The sequence below is a fragment of the Natator depressus genome, chromosome 13 (genome assembly GCF_965152275.1).
Source record: "Natator depressus isolate rNatDep1 chromosome 13, rNatDep2.hap1, whole genome shotgun sequence".
Classification (NCBI taxonomy): Eukaryota; Metazoa; Chordata; order Testudines; family Cheloniidae; genus Natator; species Natator depressus.
This window is the reverse complement of record NC_134246.1, coordinates 37772629-37791791: the sequence shown is the minus strand read 5'-3', so window position 1 is coordinate 37791791 and position 19163 is coordinate 37772629. Positions and strand designations below refer to the sequence as shown.

General features: G+C 56.6%; 1 protein-coding gene across 1 annotated transcript in view; it reads right to left on the bottom strand.

The window, feature by feature from the left end:
- Positions 1-15995, bottom strand: part of LOC141997004 (myosin-6) — a 33380-nt gene extending 17385 nt beyond the window's left edge. The window contains exons 1-17 of the mRNA XM_074969310.1: positions 15948-15995; positions 15581-15614; positions 15125-15326; positions 14630-14773; positions 13535-13691; positions 6702-6729; positions 6479-6587; positions 6211-6303; positions 5546-5609; positions 5153-5251; positions 4872-4975; positions 4156-4294; positions 3637-3755; positions 2982-3131; positions 1731-1901; positions 768-1077; positions 169-242 (exon numbers count right to left, since the gene is read on the bottom strand). Coding sequence (XP_074825411.1) covers positions 169-242; positions 768-1077; positions 1731-1901; positions 2982-3131; positions 3637-3755; positions 4156-4294; positions 4872-4975; positions 5153-5251; positions 5546-5609; positions 6211-6303; positions 6479-6587; positions 6702-6729; positions 13535-13691; positions 14630-14773; positions 15125-15325 — 1962 coding nt within the window. The 5' untranslated portion in view covers position 15326; positions 15581-15614; positions 15948-15995. The remainder of the gene's footprint in view (positions 1-168; positions 243-767; positions 1078-1730; positions 1902-2981; positions 3132-3636; positions 3756-4155; positions 4295-4871; positions 4976-5152; positions 5252-5545; positions 5610-6210; positions 6304-6478; positions 6588-6701; positions 6730-13534; positions 13692-14629; positions 14774-15124; positions 15327-15580; positions 15615-15947) is intronic.
- Positions 15996-19163: the final 3168 nt, after the last annotated feature.

The following is a 19163-nucleotide window of genomic DNA, read 5'->3' as shown; positions in this document are numbered from 1 at the left end:
AGGGAAGCCCTCATGGTGAGACACCCCCAACTCCTTTCCAGGTATTTCCCTTCCTCTTTTGTCCCCTCCCCATGGGCACCTCCGTCCCCTAATGGGAATTCTTCCCCTTTCTGGGGTTCCCCCTCCCCACAATGCCGCCTCAGGATCAAGGGTGTCAGGGCCTCATACCCGGTGCAGCGCTGAGACCGTCTGGAAGGAGGAACCTTTCTTCTTGGCTCCCTTCCCCTTCCCCCCATCGCTGCCTGCAGGGGAGAGAGCACAGGAAAGGGGGCATGAGGGGGCGGGGCTAGGTTGGGGGGTTGGGGCCGTTCTGTACCTGGCTGAGTCTCTCTCGCTTCCCATCCATCTGTCTATCCCCCATCCCTCCCTCCATCTCCCATCTATACATCATCCTCATCCATCCCCCCATCCAGCCACTTTCCTTCCAATAAATCATCCATCCTCCCCATCTCTCCCTTCCTCCATTCATTTATCCCCTCTATCGTCCATCCATCAAACCTCCTCTTATCCATTCCTCCAGCCAACCCTACACCCATCCCTCTATCCAGCCACATTCTGTCCTTCCTTCCATCCATCGATCCATCCATTTTTCTACCCATCCAGCCAACCATATCCCATCCATCCATCCATCCATCCATCCATCCTCTCCCTGTCTCTCCATTCCTCTCTCCTTCCACGCCTTCATCAATTGCTCCATCCTTCCTATCTCCTTCCACACGCTCTCCCATTCCTCCATCTCTCTCTGTCACCCTGCCTTGTTTTCTCACCACTCTCGGCCACAGCGTAGTTGGCGAAGAGGAGGGCAAGGAGTTTGAGGGCGGATTTCTGGTAGAGCCCCACCACTGTCTCATTGAGCGGGTCTTTGTTCTTTTGCAGCCAGCCAGTGATATTGTAGTCCACCGTGCCGGCGTAGTGGATGAGGGAGAAATGCGCCTCCGGCTTGCCCTTGATGTTCCGTGGCTTGCCGAAGTTCCCTGACTTGCCCAGATGGTTGTCGTAAAGCTTGGCCTTAAAGGTCATGTCCGACGCCTTGGGGAACATGCACTCCTCCTCCAAGATGGACATGATGCCCATGGGCTGGTGTGGGGATGGAGAAAAGAGATGGATAGCATGAGAAAGGAAGAGAAGGATAAGAAAGGATGAGCAGAAGAGGAGAAGAGATGAATACAGTGAGGAAGGGAAAGAAGAAAAGGATATAATGAGAGAAGAAAAAGAAAAGAGAAGGGATGGATAGAATGAGAAGAAAAGAGAGAGAATAGAAAAGACAGAATGGGAAAGTAAAAGAGAGAGTTCAGTTTTGAGATTCAGAGACTGGCTGCCTCAAGGAAGTGAGGAATGGGACATAGTAGAGGTCTCTTTATGCCTGACCTGGACCCAACTTGGGCCCAGGTCCACCCAAGCTGAGCCCAGGAGGGTCAAGTTGTTTTCTGACCCAACCCCGATCCTTCCCCCTGACCCTGAGTCAGCGTCCCTGCTTCCTGCCCATGGGCTCGGCATGGCACCAGTGGCTGCGTGCCCCGCACCTGCCATCCGCTGCCCCCTGGGTGTGCCGTGATGCCAACCCCCCGGGCAGGAGGAGGAGAGCCAACCTGATCTGAACCCGACACTTGTAGCTGGGTCCCATCAGGCTTGGGTTGGGCTGCAGGGCTTTAGGAGATGGGTCCTTTCCCCTCTAGGGGGTGCCAGCTCCTATTTGGCCCCCAGGAGGGGGCTGTCTCAGGGGGAGGTACCTTCTCGATGAGGTCTATGCAGGCCTGCAGGTCCATGCCGAAGTCGATGAACTCCCACTCGATCCCCTCCTTCTTGTACTCCTCCTGCTCCAGCACGAACATGTGGTGGTTGAAGAACTGCTGCAGCTTCTCGTTGGTGAAGTTGATGCAGAGCTGCTCGAAGCTGTTGAACTGGGGAGGAGATGGGGGGAACAAGAGACGAGTGAGAACAAAAGAGTCCCCTCTGCTATGGAGAGCCCAGAGCTCAGTGGTTTTCCAACTTTTTTTCTGATGACCCAGTTGAAGAAAATTGTTGATGCCGTGACCCAACAGAGCTGGGGATGAGGGGTTTGGGGTGTGGGAGGGGCTCAGGGCCGGGGCAGAGGGTGGGGGCCAGGAATGAGGGGTTCAGGGTGTGAGAGGGGGCTCTGGGCTGGGGCAGGGGGTGGGATGTGTGAGGGGGTCAAGACCCTGGGGTAGGGCTGGGGATGAGGGCTTTGGGGTGCAAGAAGGGTTCTGGGTCTGGGGGAGGCTCAGGGCTGGGGTAGGGGATTGGGGTGCAGGGGGTGGGGCACGGGCTTACCTGTGATGGCTCCTGGTCAGCAGCCCAGTGCGGGGGCGGGGGCTAAGGCACCGCGGACCACGCTCTGCCCTGGAAATGGCCAGCAGCAGGCACCGCCCCCCCATAGGCACCGCCTGGCCAATGGGAATGCGGAGTCGGTGGTCCTGGTGGGGGCAATGCACAGAGCTCCATGGCCCCCCCACCTAGGAGCCGTACCTGCTGCTGGCAGCTTCCGGGGTGCAGTGCGGTGTCAGCACAGGTAGGGACTAGCCTGTCTTAGCCGGCAGTGCCACTGATGGGACTTTTAATGGCTCAGTCGGCAGTGCTGACCAAAGCCGCTGCGACCCAGTGCCTTCCATTCCACAGCCCAGTACTGGGTCATGACCTGCAGTTTGAAAACCACGGCCATAGAGGCATCTGGGGAAGACATACCAGAGTGTAACTCGCCTACCAGGTGGTGCTTTTCTATGGAGTCACCTAATGGAGGAAGGGAGGAACTGCACCACAGCCAGCTCTCCGTATAGCACCCTCTGCTGGGAGAGGCTGGGGCTGGAGTGGGGCCATGAGTTGCCCCCCAGCCAATGCTCCAGCCCCACTCCCAACAGTGTCCCCTGCTGGGAGAGGCTGGGGCTGGAGTAGCTGGGAGCTCCCCCATAGCCAACGCTCCCACCCTGCTCCCCACAGCGTCCTCTGCTGGGCAAATGACTTACATCAAAAATCTCAAAGCCAGCAATGTCCAGCACCCCGATGAAATACTGACGCGGCTGCTTCGTCTCGAGGGTGTTGTTGATCCTGGTCACCATCCAGCCGAACATCTTCTCGTACACAGACTTGGCCAGGGCTCCGATAGAGTAATACACCTGCGGGGGTCGCCAGGGGTATGTCAGAGATAGGGAGGAGGGGTAAGCATTTGAGGAGAAAAGAATGGGGTGAGACATGTGTGAGCTCTGGGGAGAAAGAAAGAAAGAAAGAAAGAAAGAAAGAAAGAAAGAAAGAAAGAAAGAAAGACACGGAGGAAGGAAGGAAGAGAGGGAGGAAGGAAGGATGGGAAGAAGGGGGAAAGGAAGGGAGAGTTGAAGGAAGGAGGGGAGGAAGGAAGGGGGAAGGAGGGAAGGGAGGAAGTGGGGAAGGAAGGTAGGGGGGGAGGAAGCGGGGAAGTAAGGGAGGAAGGAAACAAGGAAGGAGGGAAGGAAGGAAGAAGGGAGGAAGGAAGGAAGGAAGGAAGGGAGGGAGGGGGAAGGAAGGAAGGGGGGAGGAAGGGAGGAAGGAAGGGGGGAAGGAAGGAAGGAAGGGAGGGAGGGGGAAGGAAGGAAGGAGGGGAGGAAGGAAGGGGGGAAGGAAGGAAGGAGGGGAGCAGGGTCTCACCTGCTGGACATTCTGCCCCTTGGTGACATACTCGTTCCCCACCTTGACCCGGGGGTGACACAGCCCCTTCAGCAGGTCGGCCGAGTTCAGCCCCATCAGGTAGGCAGATTTATCTGCATCTGTGGGTGGAGAGATGTGGTCAGTGACCCCCCAGCTCTGTGTGTGACCACCCCCACCCTGCCTCCTCCCTGTCCGCCTCCCACTGGTCCCTCCCCACACCACCATCACCTCAACCCCCTTGACCACCCCCACCCTGCCTCCTCCCCGTCCGCCTCCCAGTGGTCCCTCCCCACACCACCATCACCTCAATCCCCTTGACCACCCCCACCCACTGCGGTCCCTGCACCCCACCTCCTGCCGAGTGTCCCCCCCCGCAACTCCCTGGATCTGCCCGCTGTCTTCTGGTGGTCCCTCCTCCTTCTGCATTCCGGGATGCCCCCAGTGGTCCCCTCCCTGTATGGCTCACTCTCCCCATCAGTGTCCCACATCCCTCCCCCCTGTGCCTTCCCCTCTGCCCACCCTCGGTGCCATCAGGCTCGGCCTGCTCCTCGCGTTGCTTCTGCTTGAACTTCATGTTCCCATAGTGCATGATGGCTCCCGTCAGCTTGTAGACCCCGACCTTCTCCTCGGGCGTGAAGCCCAACACATCGAACGCGCTCTGGGGATCCAGGCGGGGGGAGGGAAGGGAGGGAGGGTCAGGTTCAGGGGCAGCCTCTCCTCCAACCCCAACGCTGCATGACGTGCCTCAAGGGACTTGGAGACTCTTTAGTGCGGGGGTGGGGACTGAGTCCTCATTCCCCCCATCCTTCCATGCCATTGTCCCTCCATCTGTCACCACACAGGTCCTCCATCCATCCCTCCTTCCCCACACACATTCTTCCATCCACCCACCAACTGTCCATCCATTGTTCCCCATACACCCCTCTATCCATCCATACACACACCAACCACCCATCCATTATTCCCTATAGATACCCCTCTATCCATGCATCCATCCCCATATGCACCCTTCCTTCCATCCACCCACCCATCCATCCATCCAACTGTGCAGCCATCCATCCATCCATTTACTCAACTCTTCATCCATCCTTGCAGATGTCTGTCAACACACCCACACTTCCTGTCATGGTAACTGCCCCCCGCCCATAATGTATCATCTCCCAGTGAAGCCTCGCCCCCCGGGACCCTGACACCAGGTCTCTCCCTGCTCCTCCCCACAGCCCGTCGTCTCTCACATCGGTGGCCATCAGCTCCTCGGAGTCATCGATAGAAGCAACAGTCACTTCTCCTTGGGAGACGAAGCTGTAGTCATAAGGGTTGTTTGTGATCAGCATCATGTCTGCTCCGGGTGATGTGGGCAGGTTCGGGGGAAAGTAAGGAAGGAAGGTTGGTTGGTTAATGGCTGAACTGATTTCCAGGATTTCCTCAGAGCCCATAGTGGGCCCTGATCCTGGACTCAGAGAAGAGCCGCTTGCCATGGGACATCTTTCCCACTGCTGCCCCCCCACTGACTCACCAAGAAGTTCTGGCTTCTGATTGGACAGGATCTGGTAGAAGATGTGATAGTTCCTCTCTGCCTTGAGCTGGAAGATGACCCGGGATTTCTCCAAGAGATCTGATAGATAGATAGATAGATAGATGGGATGGATGGGGATAGATAGATACATAGATAGATAGATGGGGTGGATGGGGATAGATAGATAGATAGATAGATAGATAGATAGATAGATGGGGTGGATGGGGATGGATGGATAGATAGATAGATAGATAGATGGGGTGGATGGGGATGGATGGATAGATAGATAGATAGATAGATGGGGTGGATGGGGCTGGATAGACAGATAGAGAGATTAGATAGATGTGGATGAAGAGACAGACAGCTGAGAACGTTGACACTCCTCTCACTCACAGGTCTCGATATCAGCTGAAGCCAACTTCCCTGTCGCCCCAAAGTGGATCCGTATGAATTTACCCTAGAGGAAGAGAATGTGTGGGGTGTGTCCAGTGGGGGAGGTGGCTGATACATCAAGGACAGCCCCACAGATGCCTCCTAACCCAGACAGAGTCCCACAGATCTGCCCAGCACCCCAGACACAGCCCCACAAACCCTCCCTCCCTGTTGTCATCCCACCCATAGGCAACCACTGCAGGGCTGGAGCACCCATGGAAAAAAATTAGTGCACAGCACCCACGGGCGACCCCACCGATCAGCTCCTATCCCTCCCAGTGTCTCCTGCCCACTGTGATCAGCTATTCAGGGGCATGCAGGAGGTGCTGGGGGGCGGGGGAGGAGCAGGGGCAGGGCGTGCTCAGGGGAGGGGGCAGAAGAGGGTGGGAAAAGGCAGGGTGGGGTGGAGCTTTGGGGGCAGGGGTGAAGTAGGGGGTGGGGCCTGGGGTGGAGCGGGGGTTGAACCACCTTCGGGGAAAGGAGGAAGCTGGCACCTGTGATCCCAGCCCCACACAGACACCTCTGCCTTCCAGCCTCCCTTTCCCCCAGGTACAGCCCCGGGACACACCCACAGAAACACCCAGAGATCTCACCCCCAGCCCCGCGGAGACTCCCCAGATACTCACGAATCGGGACGAGTTGTCATTCCGCAAGGTCTTGGCGTTGCCGAAGGCCTCCAGGGCGGGGTTGGCCTGGATGATTTGATCCTCCAGGGTCCCCTTGAGGGTCAAAACAGAAGGGGGACGGTTAGAACTGGCTACAGATCCTCCCCACAACTTCCCCATACCACCCTCTGTGGGGCACTGTCACAGGGAAGCTTGCAGCACTGGGAGGTACTGAGCTAACAACATGGGGGGGGTCTGCGGCGGGGCAGCATCAGGGTGGAGGTCTCACCTTGTTGGCGCTGGTCCCTTCTTTCTTGCGGTCGCTGATGGCCGCGATGCTGGCAAAGTACTGGATGACCCGCTTGGTGTTCACCGTCTTCCCTGCGCCGGATTCTCCGCTGGGGAGAAAGAAGGAGGTGAGTGAGATGGGGGGTGGCGCAGGGGGGCAGGAGGCAGCTGGGGCCTCCAGGGGGACAGTGGGTGGGGTGGGTGGGGGGAAGGTAAGTACTCACGTGATGAGGATGGACTGGTTTTCTCGGTCTGGAAGAGAGAAGAGGGGTTAGCAGGCAGCCGTGGGGGAGTAGGGGGGTGGCAGGGGGTGTGAGGGAGATATGGGGTGGCTGGGATTGGAGGGAGGGGGAATGGGTGGGAGGGAGCCAGGACAAGGAGTGGGTAGGGCAGAAGGGGGCATTATGTCTGGGAGGATGGATGAGGAAGGGGTACGGGACAAGGAGAGGGTGAGGGGAGCGACTGGAGTGGGAGGTGGGTGGAATTGGGGGGTCAGTTAGGGGGTGGGAAGGATGGGGGGGTAGGAGGGAAGGGAGGTGCCCAGGTGTGTGGGTCAGGAGAGTGATGTCAGGGACAGCGTGGGGTGTCGGGGAGACGCACCTCTCAGCTTGTGTTGGTAGGTGTTCTTGGCGAGGCAGAAGGGGTGTGTGTGTTGGGGGGTTAGGGGTATAGTTATAGCTGGGGTATAGTTAAGATTGGGGTTATATTTATGGTTATGGTTAGGGGTATGTGATGCAGTGGGGATTTTCCCTTGTTATGTTGTATGTGAGCCTGAGTCTTACCGTTATGCATGAATGCTCTGCGTGCCTCAGTTTCCCTGTGTATTGCACCAATGTCTAGGTGGTGGAAATAAGGGTGTGTGACTTTTGCGGGGGTTGCTCCAGCTGCCTGCAGGGATGCTATGGCCGCCCCTTCGTAACCTGAGACCTAGGAGGGGGATGTGACCAGGTGACTCTTGGCCCAGAAGTGAGACAAATGCCGGAGGACGAGCAACGGGCAGGGCAGAGCAGGGGCCAGGCAGCTGGAAGCGAGTCGGTCTCGGCTGGCTTGGGGCGCAGGGGGAGGACCAGAGTCTTGGTTCTGGGCTCCCCGACCCCCAAGATGGGCTTGGCTGAAAGTCACTGATTTCTGTGCTAACAAGTTCTGCCCTACGCTGTGTTCCTGTCGACTAATAAACCTTCTTCTTCAGATGCATGGAGTGAAAATTACAGATGCAGACGTAAATATACTGACACATGAAGAGAAGGGAGTTAGCTCACAAGGGGAGAACCAGTGCTGACAAGGCCAATTCGAAAACTACAATACCCACCTGGGGAAGTGAGGAAACAGATTGACAGAGCGAGAAGGGTACCCAGAAATCACTTACTACAGGACAGGCCCAACAAGGAAAAGAACAGAACGCCACTGGCCATCACGTCCAGCCCCCAGCTAACACCTCTCCAGCGCATCATCAACGATCTACAACCTATCCTGGAAAACGATCCCTCGATCTCACAGACCCTGGGAGACAGGCCAGTCCTCGCTTACATACAGCCCCCAACCTGAAGCAAATACTCACCAGCAACCACACACCACACCACAGATGGGTGTGTGACCCAGGAACCAGGAACTAACCCAGGAACCAATCCCTGTAGCAAACCTCGTTGCCTTCTCTGTCCCCATATCTACTCTAGTGACACCATCAGAGGACCCCACCACATCAGCCACCCCATCAGGGGCTCGTTCACCTGCATGTCTACCAATGTGATAGATGCCATCCTGTGCCAGCAATGCCCCCTGCCATGGACATTGGCCAAACCGGGCAGTCCCTATGTAAAAGCATAAATGGGCACAAATCAGACATCAGGAACGGTAACACACAAAAGCCAGTGGGAGAACACTTCCATCTCCCTGGACATTCAGTAACAGATTTAAAAGTAACCATCCTTCAATAAAAAAACTTCAGAAACAGACTTGAAAGAGAACCAGCAGAACTAAAATTAATTTGCAAATTTAACACCATTGATTTGGGCTTGAATAGGGACTGGGAGTGGCTGACTCACTACAGAAGCAGCTTTGCCTCTCCTGGAATTGACACCTCCGCATCTATTATTGGGAGTGGACACCGTCCACCCTGATCGAATTGGCCCTGTCAGCACTGGTTCTCCCCTTGTGAGGTAACTCCCTTCCCTTCTTGTGTCAGTATATTTATGTCTGCATCTGTAATTTTCACTCCATGCATCTGAAGAAGTGGGTTTTTTACCCACAAAAGCTTATGCCCAAATAAATCTGTTAGTCTTTAAGACCGGATTCCTTGTTGTTTTTGTGGATACAGACTAACACGGCTACCCCTGATAATAAACCGTCTGTTTTACTGGCTGGCTGAGAGTCATCTCTGACTGCGGAGTTGGGGGGCAGGACCCCCTGGCTTCCCCAGGACCCCGCCTGGGCGGACTCGCTGTGGGAAGCGCACGGAGGGGCAGAGGACGCTGAATGCTCCGAGGTCAGACCCAGGAAGGTGGAAGCCGGGTGAGCTGTGTGTCCTGCAGACAGGCTGCTCCCAGAGAGGAGGCTCCCCCAGAGTCCTGGCTGGCTTCGTAGGGAGCAGTCCCAGAGCATGGCCCTGGTGACTGTGACAACTGGTGGCAGAGGTGGGATAAACTGCACCCCGTGGACAGAGCATCCTGCAGTAAGTGACTGGGGAGCAGTAAAAGGAAGGGCGATTAGTGAGAGACGGGCGTGCTGGAGGCTCCGGGAGGCAGGAGGTGGAGGAGTCTATGGTTTAACCCCGAGAGAGTGGACCCCCGAGCAGGGCTGTCGCACTGAAGGGTTCCTCCCGGGGATCATGGGGAGCTGAGAGAAAACGAGTCTGTGAGTCCATGACCACTTGGGAACAGCAGAGTGATGGCCTGTAACCATCTGCTTAAGAAGGACATTGTAGAGCTGTGCAGAGAGATGGCTGCGCATTGGAAAGCTCACTAAGGCACAGCTGATTGCTCAGTTGGAAGAGGAGGATCACTCTAAGGAGCCAGTTCCTGACCCACCTGGGGCCACGAGAGAGGCAGGGAGCAGCCGGGTATCCCGGAGACCTGTGTCCCCAACCAGCTGGGGGTCTTCACTGGGTTCCCCGTTGGTGGATCTGAGACGGATGCAATTGGAGCTGAGATCGAAGGAGTCAGAGGACCATGAGAGGCAGGGAAGGAGTGAAGCAGAACAGCAGAAGAGACAGAGGCAGCAGGAACTGGCGAAGGCTGAGCTGAGAGGCAGAAGGACCCATCCAGGGATGAGTCGAGATGGACCCCGGGGTGCCAGTTCCGCAGGGAACCTCGACACTAAATTGCTGCCCCAGGTTAAGGAGGGGTAGATATAGATGCCTGTCTCGCGGCCTTTGGGAAGGCTGGCTATTGGAACCAGCCTGGCCCTGCGGAAAGGCTCCGTGTCTAGCCCCTTTCCTGGGTCCCAAGGCCATAGAGCTGTTTAGCCGGATGGGCGGGGTGGGCGACTAGCTCCCACTCTCGGCCCCAGCATATTTGTCTGCATGGACCCTCCTGGGCTCAGGCCCCTCGGACCCCAGTGGGAGCGGAAGGTGATGGTCAATGGGGAGACATTCCTGGGGTGGCCAGATCCTGGGACAGAGAGAACTGGTGTCAGGCCCCGGGTGGTGCAGCCCCCCAGATGCTGAGGGCCTGGGTGAGCTGGGTGAAGGTCCTAGGTAGGAAGCCCCTCACCCTGCCTATGGCCCGGATCCCTGTGCAGACCCAGGAGGGGTGGGGCTGGCTGGTCATTGGGGTTCTCCAGGATATCGGCTGTGAGGTCCTGTTGGGAGATGACTGTATCTCTTTGGGACAGGATCCAGGCCCGGCTCCTGTAACGGCCGAGGGTCTGAATTTGAATCAGGGAACCAATCGGCTGAGACTGAAGCGGTCAGCATGGCTGGGCAGAGGCGCTGCTAGGCTCAGGATACCTGCCTGCCTGCAACCAGAGCCCTGGGGCTGAATGGGACAGAGAGATGCTCCCCGCCCCCCTGCACACGGGGGAGGTGGCTCACACTGGCTCTGAAATGGTGAGCAAAGCAGCAGGCTTGCTGCTGGCCCCCAATGGGACAGCCGGGGCAAAGCTGAGCCCAGGGGGATCAGAGACCCCAGCTGAGTGTGGGGAACCACAGCCAGGGCGGGACAGCTGCCAACCAGGGCTGCCTTGTCCAGAGGTGCAAAAGGCCAGGGACATGGGTAAAGCAGCCTCGAGACATCTGTCTGTCATAGAGGAGCCTTTTCAGAAGGTGGCCCTGGACTGGGGAGGGACGGATGGGAGGGGAAGGCCTCCCCCGATGGAGAATCAGTGGTGGAGCATGGACTGACTTTCCGGGAAAAGCTCGCTGAGCTCATGGGTCCAGCCAGGGAGAACCTAGCCAGGGCGCAAGGGAGGCAGAAGGTCTGGTACGGCCACTCAGCCTGTGGCACCGGGAACCAGGTGAGGGGTCTCGTCCCAGTGAGGAAGAATAAGCTGCAAGCTGCCCCGGACGGGCCCTTCACGGTCATCAAGCAGCTGAATGAGGAGAACGATGTGGTGGACCTGCCCAGCTGGGCTCACAGCCACCGAGGGGACCAGGTCAACATGATGGAGCCGTACCATGACAGGGAGAGGCTGGTGCTGGCCGTGTGTGGCCAGGGGGAGAAGGGGGAAGATCTCCTGGTGAGTCTCTTCCCTGAGACAGGAGCCGGCCCCTTGCTGGAATCAGTTCCCCTCTCTGACCAGCTAACCCCTGCCCAGCAGACAGAGATCACAGAGATCCTGCAGTTGTACCCACAGCTGTTTTCCAACCGGCCTGGGCTCACTAACTGAGCTGACCACTGCGTGGAGACGGGAGCCAGCCCTCCCATCAGGTGTTCCCCATTCAGAGTAACTGGGAACACAGCCCAGGCCCTGGAGGGAGGTCAGAGACATGCTGGCTTTAGGGGTGATCCAGCCATCCACCGAGGCCTCTCCCGTGGTGCTGGTCCCCAGGAAAGATGGGCTGATCCCATTCTGTGCGGCCGATTGGAAGCTCAGTGCCATCACCATGTCTGGTGCCTGCCCATACCTAGGCCTGATAAGATCCTAGACAAGTTGGGGGGGACTCAGGGACTCAGTACCCCATGACCAGGGATCTCACCAAAGGCTACTGGCAGGTGCCTTTGGATCCAGACGCCAGCTTGAAACCTGCTTTTGTCACCCCTTTGGGGCTGTACAAATCCCTGGTCCTACTTTTCGGCCACAAGGAGGCTCTGGTCACCTGCCAGTGCCAGATGGATCAGTTACTGAGGGGGATGGAGAGTTTTACCCTAGTGTACATGGATGATATCTGTGCCATTAGCCAGACCTGGGAGGACCATGTGTCCCGGGGAAGAGGGGCTGAGTCACCTCCAGGATGCAGGGCTGACTGTAAAAGCTAGGACGTGCAAGGTGGGGAGCAGCTGCCTAAAGCCAGAGCCAGCCAAGGTGGGGGTGATCAGAGACTGGCCTGCTCCCAGACTAAGAAACAGACCCAGGCCTTTATTGGGATGGTGGGGCACTTCCGGAGGTTTGTGCCCCACTTTAGCTCTGTGTCAGCTCCCATCACTGAGCTATGCAAGGAGGGGAAGCCAGACAAGCTGGTCTGGACCGGGCAGTGCCAGAGGGCTCTCTGCACTCTGAAGGAGGATCTGGTCACGGGCCCGGTGCTGGGAAACCCAGACTTTGAGAAGCCCTTTATGGTGTTCACCGATGCCCCAGACAAGGGCTGGGTGCGGTGCCGGCGCAGGCCAATGCAAAGGGGGAGAAACACCCCGTCATGTCCCTGAGCAGGAAGCTGCTGCCCCGGGAGCAGGGCTACGCGGCCACAGAGAAGGAACGCCTGGCCAGGGAGTGGGCTCTTAAAAGGCTGCAGCCGGATCTCTTTGGGTGACGCTTCACTGTGTACATGGACCACTTGCCCTGCCGTGGCTGCACCAGATGAGAGGGGCCAATGCCAACTCCTGAGGTGGAGTCTGTCCTCCCAGGATTTTGACATGGAGGTGGTCTATGTTAAGGGGAGTGCAAATGTTATGGTTGATGCTTTGTCCCGAGAGGGAGGCCTGAACTTCCCCAGGTCACTGGCTAAAGTGACCCTGCTCAGTCCAGTCTCGAAAGGGGGAGGGATGTGACGTAGTGGGGATTGTCCCTTGTTATGTTATATGTGAGCCTATGTGAGTCTTACTGTTTTGCATGGATGCTGTGTGTGCCTCAGTTTCCCTGTGTATTGCTCCAGTGTCTAGGTGATGGGAATAAGGGTGTGTGACTTTTGCGCGGGTTGCTCCAGCTGCCTGCGGGGATGCTATGTCCGCTCCTTCATAACCTGAGACCCAGGAGGGGGATGCGACCAGGTGACTCTTGGCCCGGAAGCGAGACAAAGGCTGGAGGAGGAGCAGCGGTCAGTACAGGGGCCAGGCAGCTAGAGGCGAGTCACTCTCAGCTGGCTTGGTGCACAGGGGGGAGGGGTAGCTCAGTGGTTTGAGCATTGGCCTGCTAAACCCAGGGTTGTGAGTTCAATCCTTGAAGAGGCCATTTGGGAGCTGGGCCAAAAATTGGGGATTGGTCCTGCTTTGAGCAGGGGGTTGGACTAGATACCTCCTGAGGTCCCTTCCAACCCTGAGATTCCATGGACTTGGCTGAAAGTCACTGATTTCTGTGCTAACAAGCTCTGTCCTACACTATGTTCCTGTCAACTAATAAACCTTCTGTTTTACACTGGCTGAGAGTCACGTCTGACTGCGGAGTTGGGGGTGCAGGATCCCACACCGGGTGGACTTGCTGCAGGAAGCACACGGAGGGGAAGGGGAGGCTGAATGCTCTGAGGTCAGACTCAGGAAGGTGGAAGCCATGTGAGCTTCTTGCCCTGGAGACAGTCCGCTCCGAAAGAGGAGGCTTCCCTGACTCACTTCATAGGGAGTAGTTCCAGAGCATCGTCTTGGTGACTCCGTGACAGGGTATAGTTAAGGATAGGGTTATGGCTGGGGTAGAGTTAAGGTTAGGATTATATTTATGGTTAGGGGTATAGTTAAGGACAGGGTTAGATCCCTACCCGTTAGCATGTTCTGGTAGGCACTGTCAGAGATGGAGAAGATGTGGGGCGGGGCTTCACTTCTCTTCTTGCCCCTGTAAGCAGCTACCACCTCCGCATTATAGACCGGCAACCACTTGTAGGGATTGACTGTCACGCAGAACAGTCCTGAGTAGGTCTGGAGAGGGGGAACAGGACAGGGGGAAGGATGGAGAGAGAGCCAGAGAGAAGAGTCAGAACAGCAGGGGAAGACCCATGGTAAAGAGATTGAGAACCTACCCTACAGTGAGTGAGAACTGATGGAGAGGGTCAGTGCTATGGAGCAGCCTCCCTCCTCTGTTCTAGAACAGGTGACACCTTCCCTTCTTGATCTAGAATGGGAGATGATGCACTGTCTCCGGTATAGAACTGGACATGATGCCCCTTCCCTGATCTAGAAGCAGAGACACATCCATCTCCCCAGTCTAGAATAGGAGACAATGCACCTGCCCCATCTAGAATGGGATAAAACACCCCTTCCCTGATCTAGATCCAGAGACATACCTATTTCACCAATATAGAACTACAGACAAGCCCCACCCATCAAGAATGGAAGAAAACACTCCTTCCTTTATCTAGATTAGAAGACAATAACCCTCCCCTGATCTAGAACATGAGATGCCAGAAAGGAAGACGATGTCACGTCCTTTGATCTAGAACAGGACTTGATAGATTGGGGAGGAATTATAACAGGAAACAATGCTCACTCTCTGATCTAGAATGGGAGCGATGGTCTCTTCTCTGATCTAGATCAGGGGATGACACCACCAGACCCCCAATCTAACAAGGAGCTGGTGACCCCTGTGGTCTAGAACAGGTTCAAGAACACCCCGCTCAATATAGAACAGCAGGGAATTCCCCTGATGTAGAATGGCAGATGATGCCACCCTGATCTAGAACAGCAGGCTACTCCCCCTGTTCTAGGAAGGAGATGATGCTCCCCCTGATCTAGAAGACAGCAACTCCCAGAGGGGGATAATGCAGGGTGGAGACCCCAGGAGCTCCCCCACCCTATGGGTACCCCAGCAACGTGGGTGTGGGGGAGCGAGGGGACTGCAGGGGACCCCCCAGACTCACGTAGATCATCCAGGCAGCGTATCGCTCCTTGAGGTTGTAGAGCACGGCCGGCTCGTGCAGGAATGTCAGCATGGCCATGTCCTCAATCTTGTCGAACTTTGGCGGGTTCTGCTGGTGGATGTCCGACTCCTTCACCGTCACCGTCTGGGCAGGAAGAAAGTGTCATGGGGGGGGGAATGAGGGGTGGTGCTACCTCCACCCAACCGCACCCTGCCGTCCTGCAAGCTGTGAGGTCAGACCAGCACCACCCATCTCTGTTTCTTTGAGCCTCCTCCCCTTATTTGGCCTTTAACCCCTAACCCCTGGTGCCCCACAGCCTGTCCTCCCCTCTAGCCCCTGACTGCAGTCTCTAATATCCCTTGCCCCATCTTCCCCTTTGACCTCTGACCTCTCACCATCCCTACCCCTAGCCTCCCTTTCGACCTCTGGCTCCTCACTGTCCATACCCCCCGACCTCACCCACCTGCCCCCCGACTCCGGTATCCCCGGCCTCACCTTGCGGTTCTCGGTCTCGACGGTCACCTTCCCCGCATCCCGGCTGACGATCTTTCCCTTGACGAACTCCTCCTTCTCGTCGGGCACGAAGCACTCGCTGCGGATGTCGAAGATCCGGGTCTGTGCCTCCAGGCGCTCCTTGTCTGACTTCCGCAGGTAGGGGGCAGCCGCCCCGAACTCGGCCATGTGGGCATCACCCATGCTGGGATGGGGGAGGGGGGAGAGAGCTGGGCAGTGAGAGTGGGCTCCCCCCTGCACTGTCAGAGCCCCCACCAGCCCAGAGATAGTGCCCCCTGCTGGGCTCCCCTCACTCCCAGCCCTGGGAACCCCCCTGTGCTGCCAAGGCCTGCCCCATCCTGGGCAGAGCATCCCCTGCTGCCTCCCCCACTCCCAGCCCTGGGGTCCCGCCTGCCCCACCTAAATCCCCCTCCCCTTCTCTGTGTGTGAGAGACTCACCTAATTAGAGTTTCACAGGAGAGATTGGAAAGACCTGGGGGGGGGAGTGAGAAAGAGATGGGGGGCAGTTTAGAGTCACCTCGAGCCCCCTCTCCAAACCCCCTCCCCATCCTCCCACCCTGCCTCTCCTCCAACCCCCAACAATCCCCCCATCCCACCCATGCCCCCTCCTGCACCCTGCCTAACCCCCTTCCCACCTCCCGCCCCCCACTCCCTCAAGGCAGTGTCCCTCCCCGCTACCGCCCAGCCCCAGCTACCCCCACCCAGAGCCTTCCCTGCCCACCCCCACTCTCCCCCTCTTCCCACCCCATCCTCCCCCTCCCCAGCTCTCTCTCCCCCCACGGGGTGACCTGGCCCCGCATCTCACCAGAGACAGGTGGGGCAGCCGGAGCCCTGATGCGATCTGTGTCACCCGGGGCCCTCCGCCCCCCTTTATAGCCCCTGCTCCCCCCACCCGGCGAGTGACGGGCCAGGAGCCGGTGTGAACGTGCCCATGAATGGAGCGGCTCAGTCCGCAGACCCCCCTCCCCCGCCTCTGTCCCCCCCCTCGGGGCGCATTCCAGAGAGAGGCTGGGAGGGTCCCAGGGGCTGATAACGGGGGGGGGGGCTGTCAGAGAGAGGTGGGAGCGGGAGAGAGACAGAAATCTCATCTCCCCTCCCATTGTCCTGCCTCGCCTGTTTCTCCTGCGTATTTTCATCTTTTTTTGAGGGGAGGGGGTCCTGAAAGATCCGGGCGCTGGAAAGTTTCTCTCTCTCTCTCTCCCCCACCCCCCTTCTTTGTTCTGCAGGGCTCTGGACCCACCAGACCCCTTCCAAAGCCAGGGAGGGAACCCAGGAGTCCTGGCTCCCAGCCCCCCCTGCTCTAACCACCAGACCCCACACCCGCCCCAGAGCCGGGGAGAGAACCCAGGAGTCCTGGCTCCCAGCCCCCCCTGCTCTAACCGCCAGACCCCACACCCGCCCCAGAGCCGGGGAGAGAACCCAGGAGTCCTGGCTCCCAGCCCCCCCTGCTCTAACTGCCAGACCCCACACCCGCCCCAGAGCCGGGGAGAGAACCCAGGAGTCCTGGCTCCCAGCCCCCCCTGCTCTAACTGCCAGACCCCACACCCGCCCCAGAGCCGGGGAGAGAACCCAGGAGTCCTGGCTCCCCATCTGGGTGACACAGAAGTCAAGTCAGTCAATTCTGTCTGGTGTTATTATTGTGATAAGAATTAACATCAAAAGGAATAAACCCCTGGTGGATGGGGGGGGGTCCCAGGCTGAAAGGCTCAGGGCCGTGTGATATCAGGGGGCCCCCCAGTCCCCTCACACACATCACACCGCAGGGCCCTCCTTTGTTTCATTCGGTTCGGTGGCTACGGGCAAAACCTAGTTCCCATTGTATCGATCCCTCCACACCTCATCCCTCCACCCGCCCTGGACCCCTCTGTCTCCCCAGACCCCCCCATCCCTCCCTTTCTGCCCCTCTCCCAGCTTTCTCTTCACGCGTCCATCCACCTCCCCTCACACCCCTCCAGCTAGCCAGCTGGCTCTTCCCTGCAGAGTCGGGGGGGCGGGGGGGGGCTGTATTGTTTGCCCCTTCAGGCCTTGGGGTCAGTGCAGTGGTGACTTGTTTAGCTGACACTTTGGGGCTGGGTTGCTCCATTAGGAGATGTCACTTTCCTGCTGGCTGACGTGTGTGTGTGTGTGTGTGTGTGTGTGTGTGTGTGTGTGGTGATTTCCAGGCAGTTTCTTCTTGCCTTGGCGGGCTCTTGTGTAGCTGTGTGTGTGTGTTGCATTAATTGCTTGCTGTTAAAATTGTTTAACTGGCAGTTGTCGGTTCAATGGTTGAGTTGTTGGGCTGTTCCCTGTGTTCATGGTGTTGGCTGCGTTGGTTTTTTGATTGTTGGGTAACCTGCTTTGGTGCGTCACTTTGTGTAGTGCGTTAGCTGTTTGGGTGTTGGCTGTGTTGGCTTTTGACTGTTGGCTTAGCTGTTTTCATGTGTTGGGTGTGTCTTTCAGCTTGGGGGGGTTGTTAGTTGTTTGGTTGTGCTAGGTCTGGGTTGTTGGTTGGCTTAGTTTGGTATGTTAGGTGTCTGGTCATTTGTTGTGTTAGTTGTTTCTTGTGTAGGTTTGTTGCATTAACTATTTAGCGCGTGCTGTGTTCGTTGTTTGCTGTGTTGTTGTTTGGCTGTGTGCTGTGTTCGTTGTTTGCTGTGTTGTTGTTTGGCTGTGTGCTGTGTTCGTTGTTTGCTGTGTTGTTTTTTGGCTGTGAGCTGTGTTCATTGTTTGCTGTGTTGTTTTTTGGCTGTGTGTTGTGTTCGTTGTTTGCTGTGTTGTTGTTTGGCTGTGTGCTGTGTTCGTTGTTTGCTGTGTTGTTTTTTGGCTGTGTGTTGTGTTCGTTGTTTGCTGTGTTGTTGTTTGGCTGTGTGCTGTGTTCGTTGTTTGCTGTGTTGTTGTTTGGCTGTGTGCTGTGTTCGTTGTTTGCTGTGTTGTTGTTTGGCTGTGTGTTGTGTTCGTTGTTTGCTGTGTTGTTGTTTGGCTGCGAGCTGTGTTCGTTGTTTGCTGTGTTGTTTTTTGGCTGTGTGCTGTGTTCGTTGTTTGCTGTGTTGTTGTTTGGCTGTGTGTTGTGTTCGTTGTTTGCTGTGTTGTTGTTTGGCTGTGTGCTGTGTTCGTTGTTTGCTGTGTTGTTTTTTGGCTGTGTGCTGTGTTCGTTGTTTGCTGTGTTGTTGTTTGGCTGCGAGCTGTGTTCGTTGTTTGCTGTGTTGTTTTTTGGCTGTGTGCTGTGTTCGTTGTTTGCTGTGTTGTTTTTTGGCTGTGTGCTGTGTTCGTTGTTTGCTGTGTTGTTGTTTGGCTGCGTGCTGTGTTCGTTGTTTGCTGTGTTGTTGTTTGGCTGCGTGCTGTGTTCGTTGTTTGCTGTGTTGTTGTTTGGCTGCGAGCTGTGTTCGTTGTTTGCTGTGTTGTTGTTTGGCTGTGTGCTGTGTTCGTTGTTTGCTGTGTTGTTGTTTGGCTGTGTGCTGTGTTCGTTGTTTGCTGTGTTGTTGTTTGGCTGTGTGCTGTGTTCGTTGTTTGCTGTGTTGTTTTTTGGCTGTGAGCTGTGTTCATTGTTTGCTGTGTTGTTTTTTGGCTGTGTGTTGTGTTCGTTGTTTGCTGTGTTGTTGTTTGGCTGTGTGCTGTGTTCGTTGTTTGCTGTGTTGTTTTTTGGCTGTGTGTTGTGTTCGTTGTTTGCTGTGTTGTTGTTTGGCTGTGTGCTGTGTTCGTTGTTTGCTGTGTTGTTTTTTGGCTGTGTGCTGTGTTCGTTGTTTGCTGTGTTGTTGTTTGGCTGTGTGCTGTGTTCGTTGTTTGCTGTGTTGTTGTTTGGCTGTGTGCTGTGTTCGTTGTTTGCTGTGTTGTTTTTTGGCTGTGTGCTGTGTTCGTTGTTTGCTGTGTTGTTGTTTGGCTGCGAGCTGTGTTCGTTGTTTGCTGTGTTGTTTTTTGGCTGTGTGCTGTGTTCGTTGTTTGCTGTGTTGTTGTTTGGCTGCGTGCTGTGTTCGTTGTTTGCTGTGTTGTTGTTTGGCTGCGAGCTGTGTTCGTTGTTTGCTGTGTTGTTGTTTGGCTGCGAGCT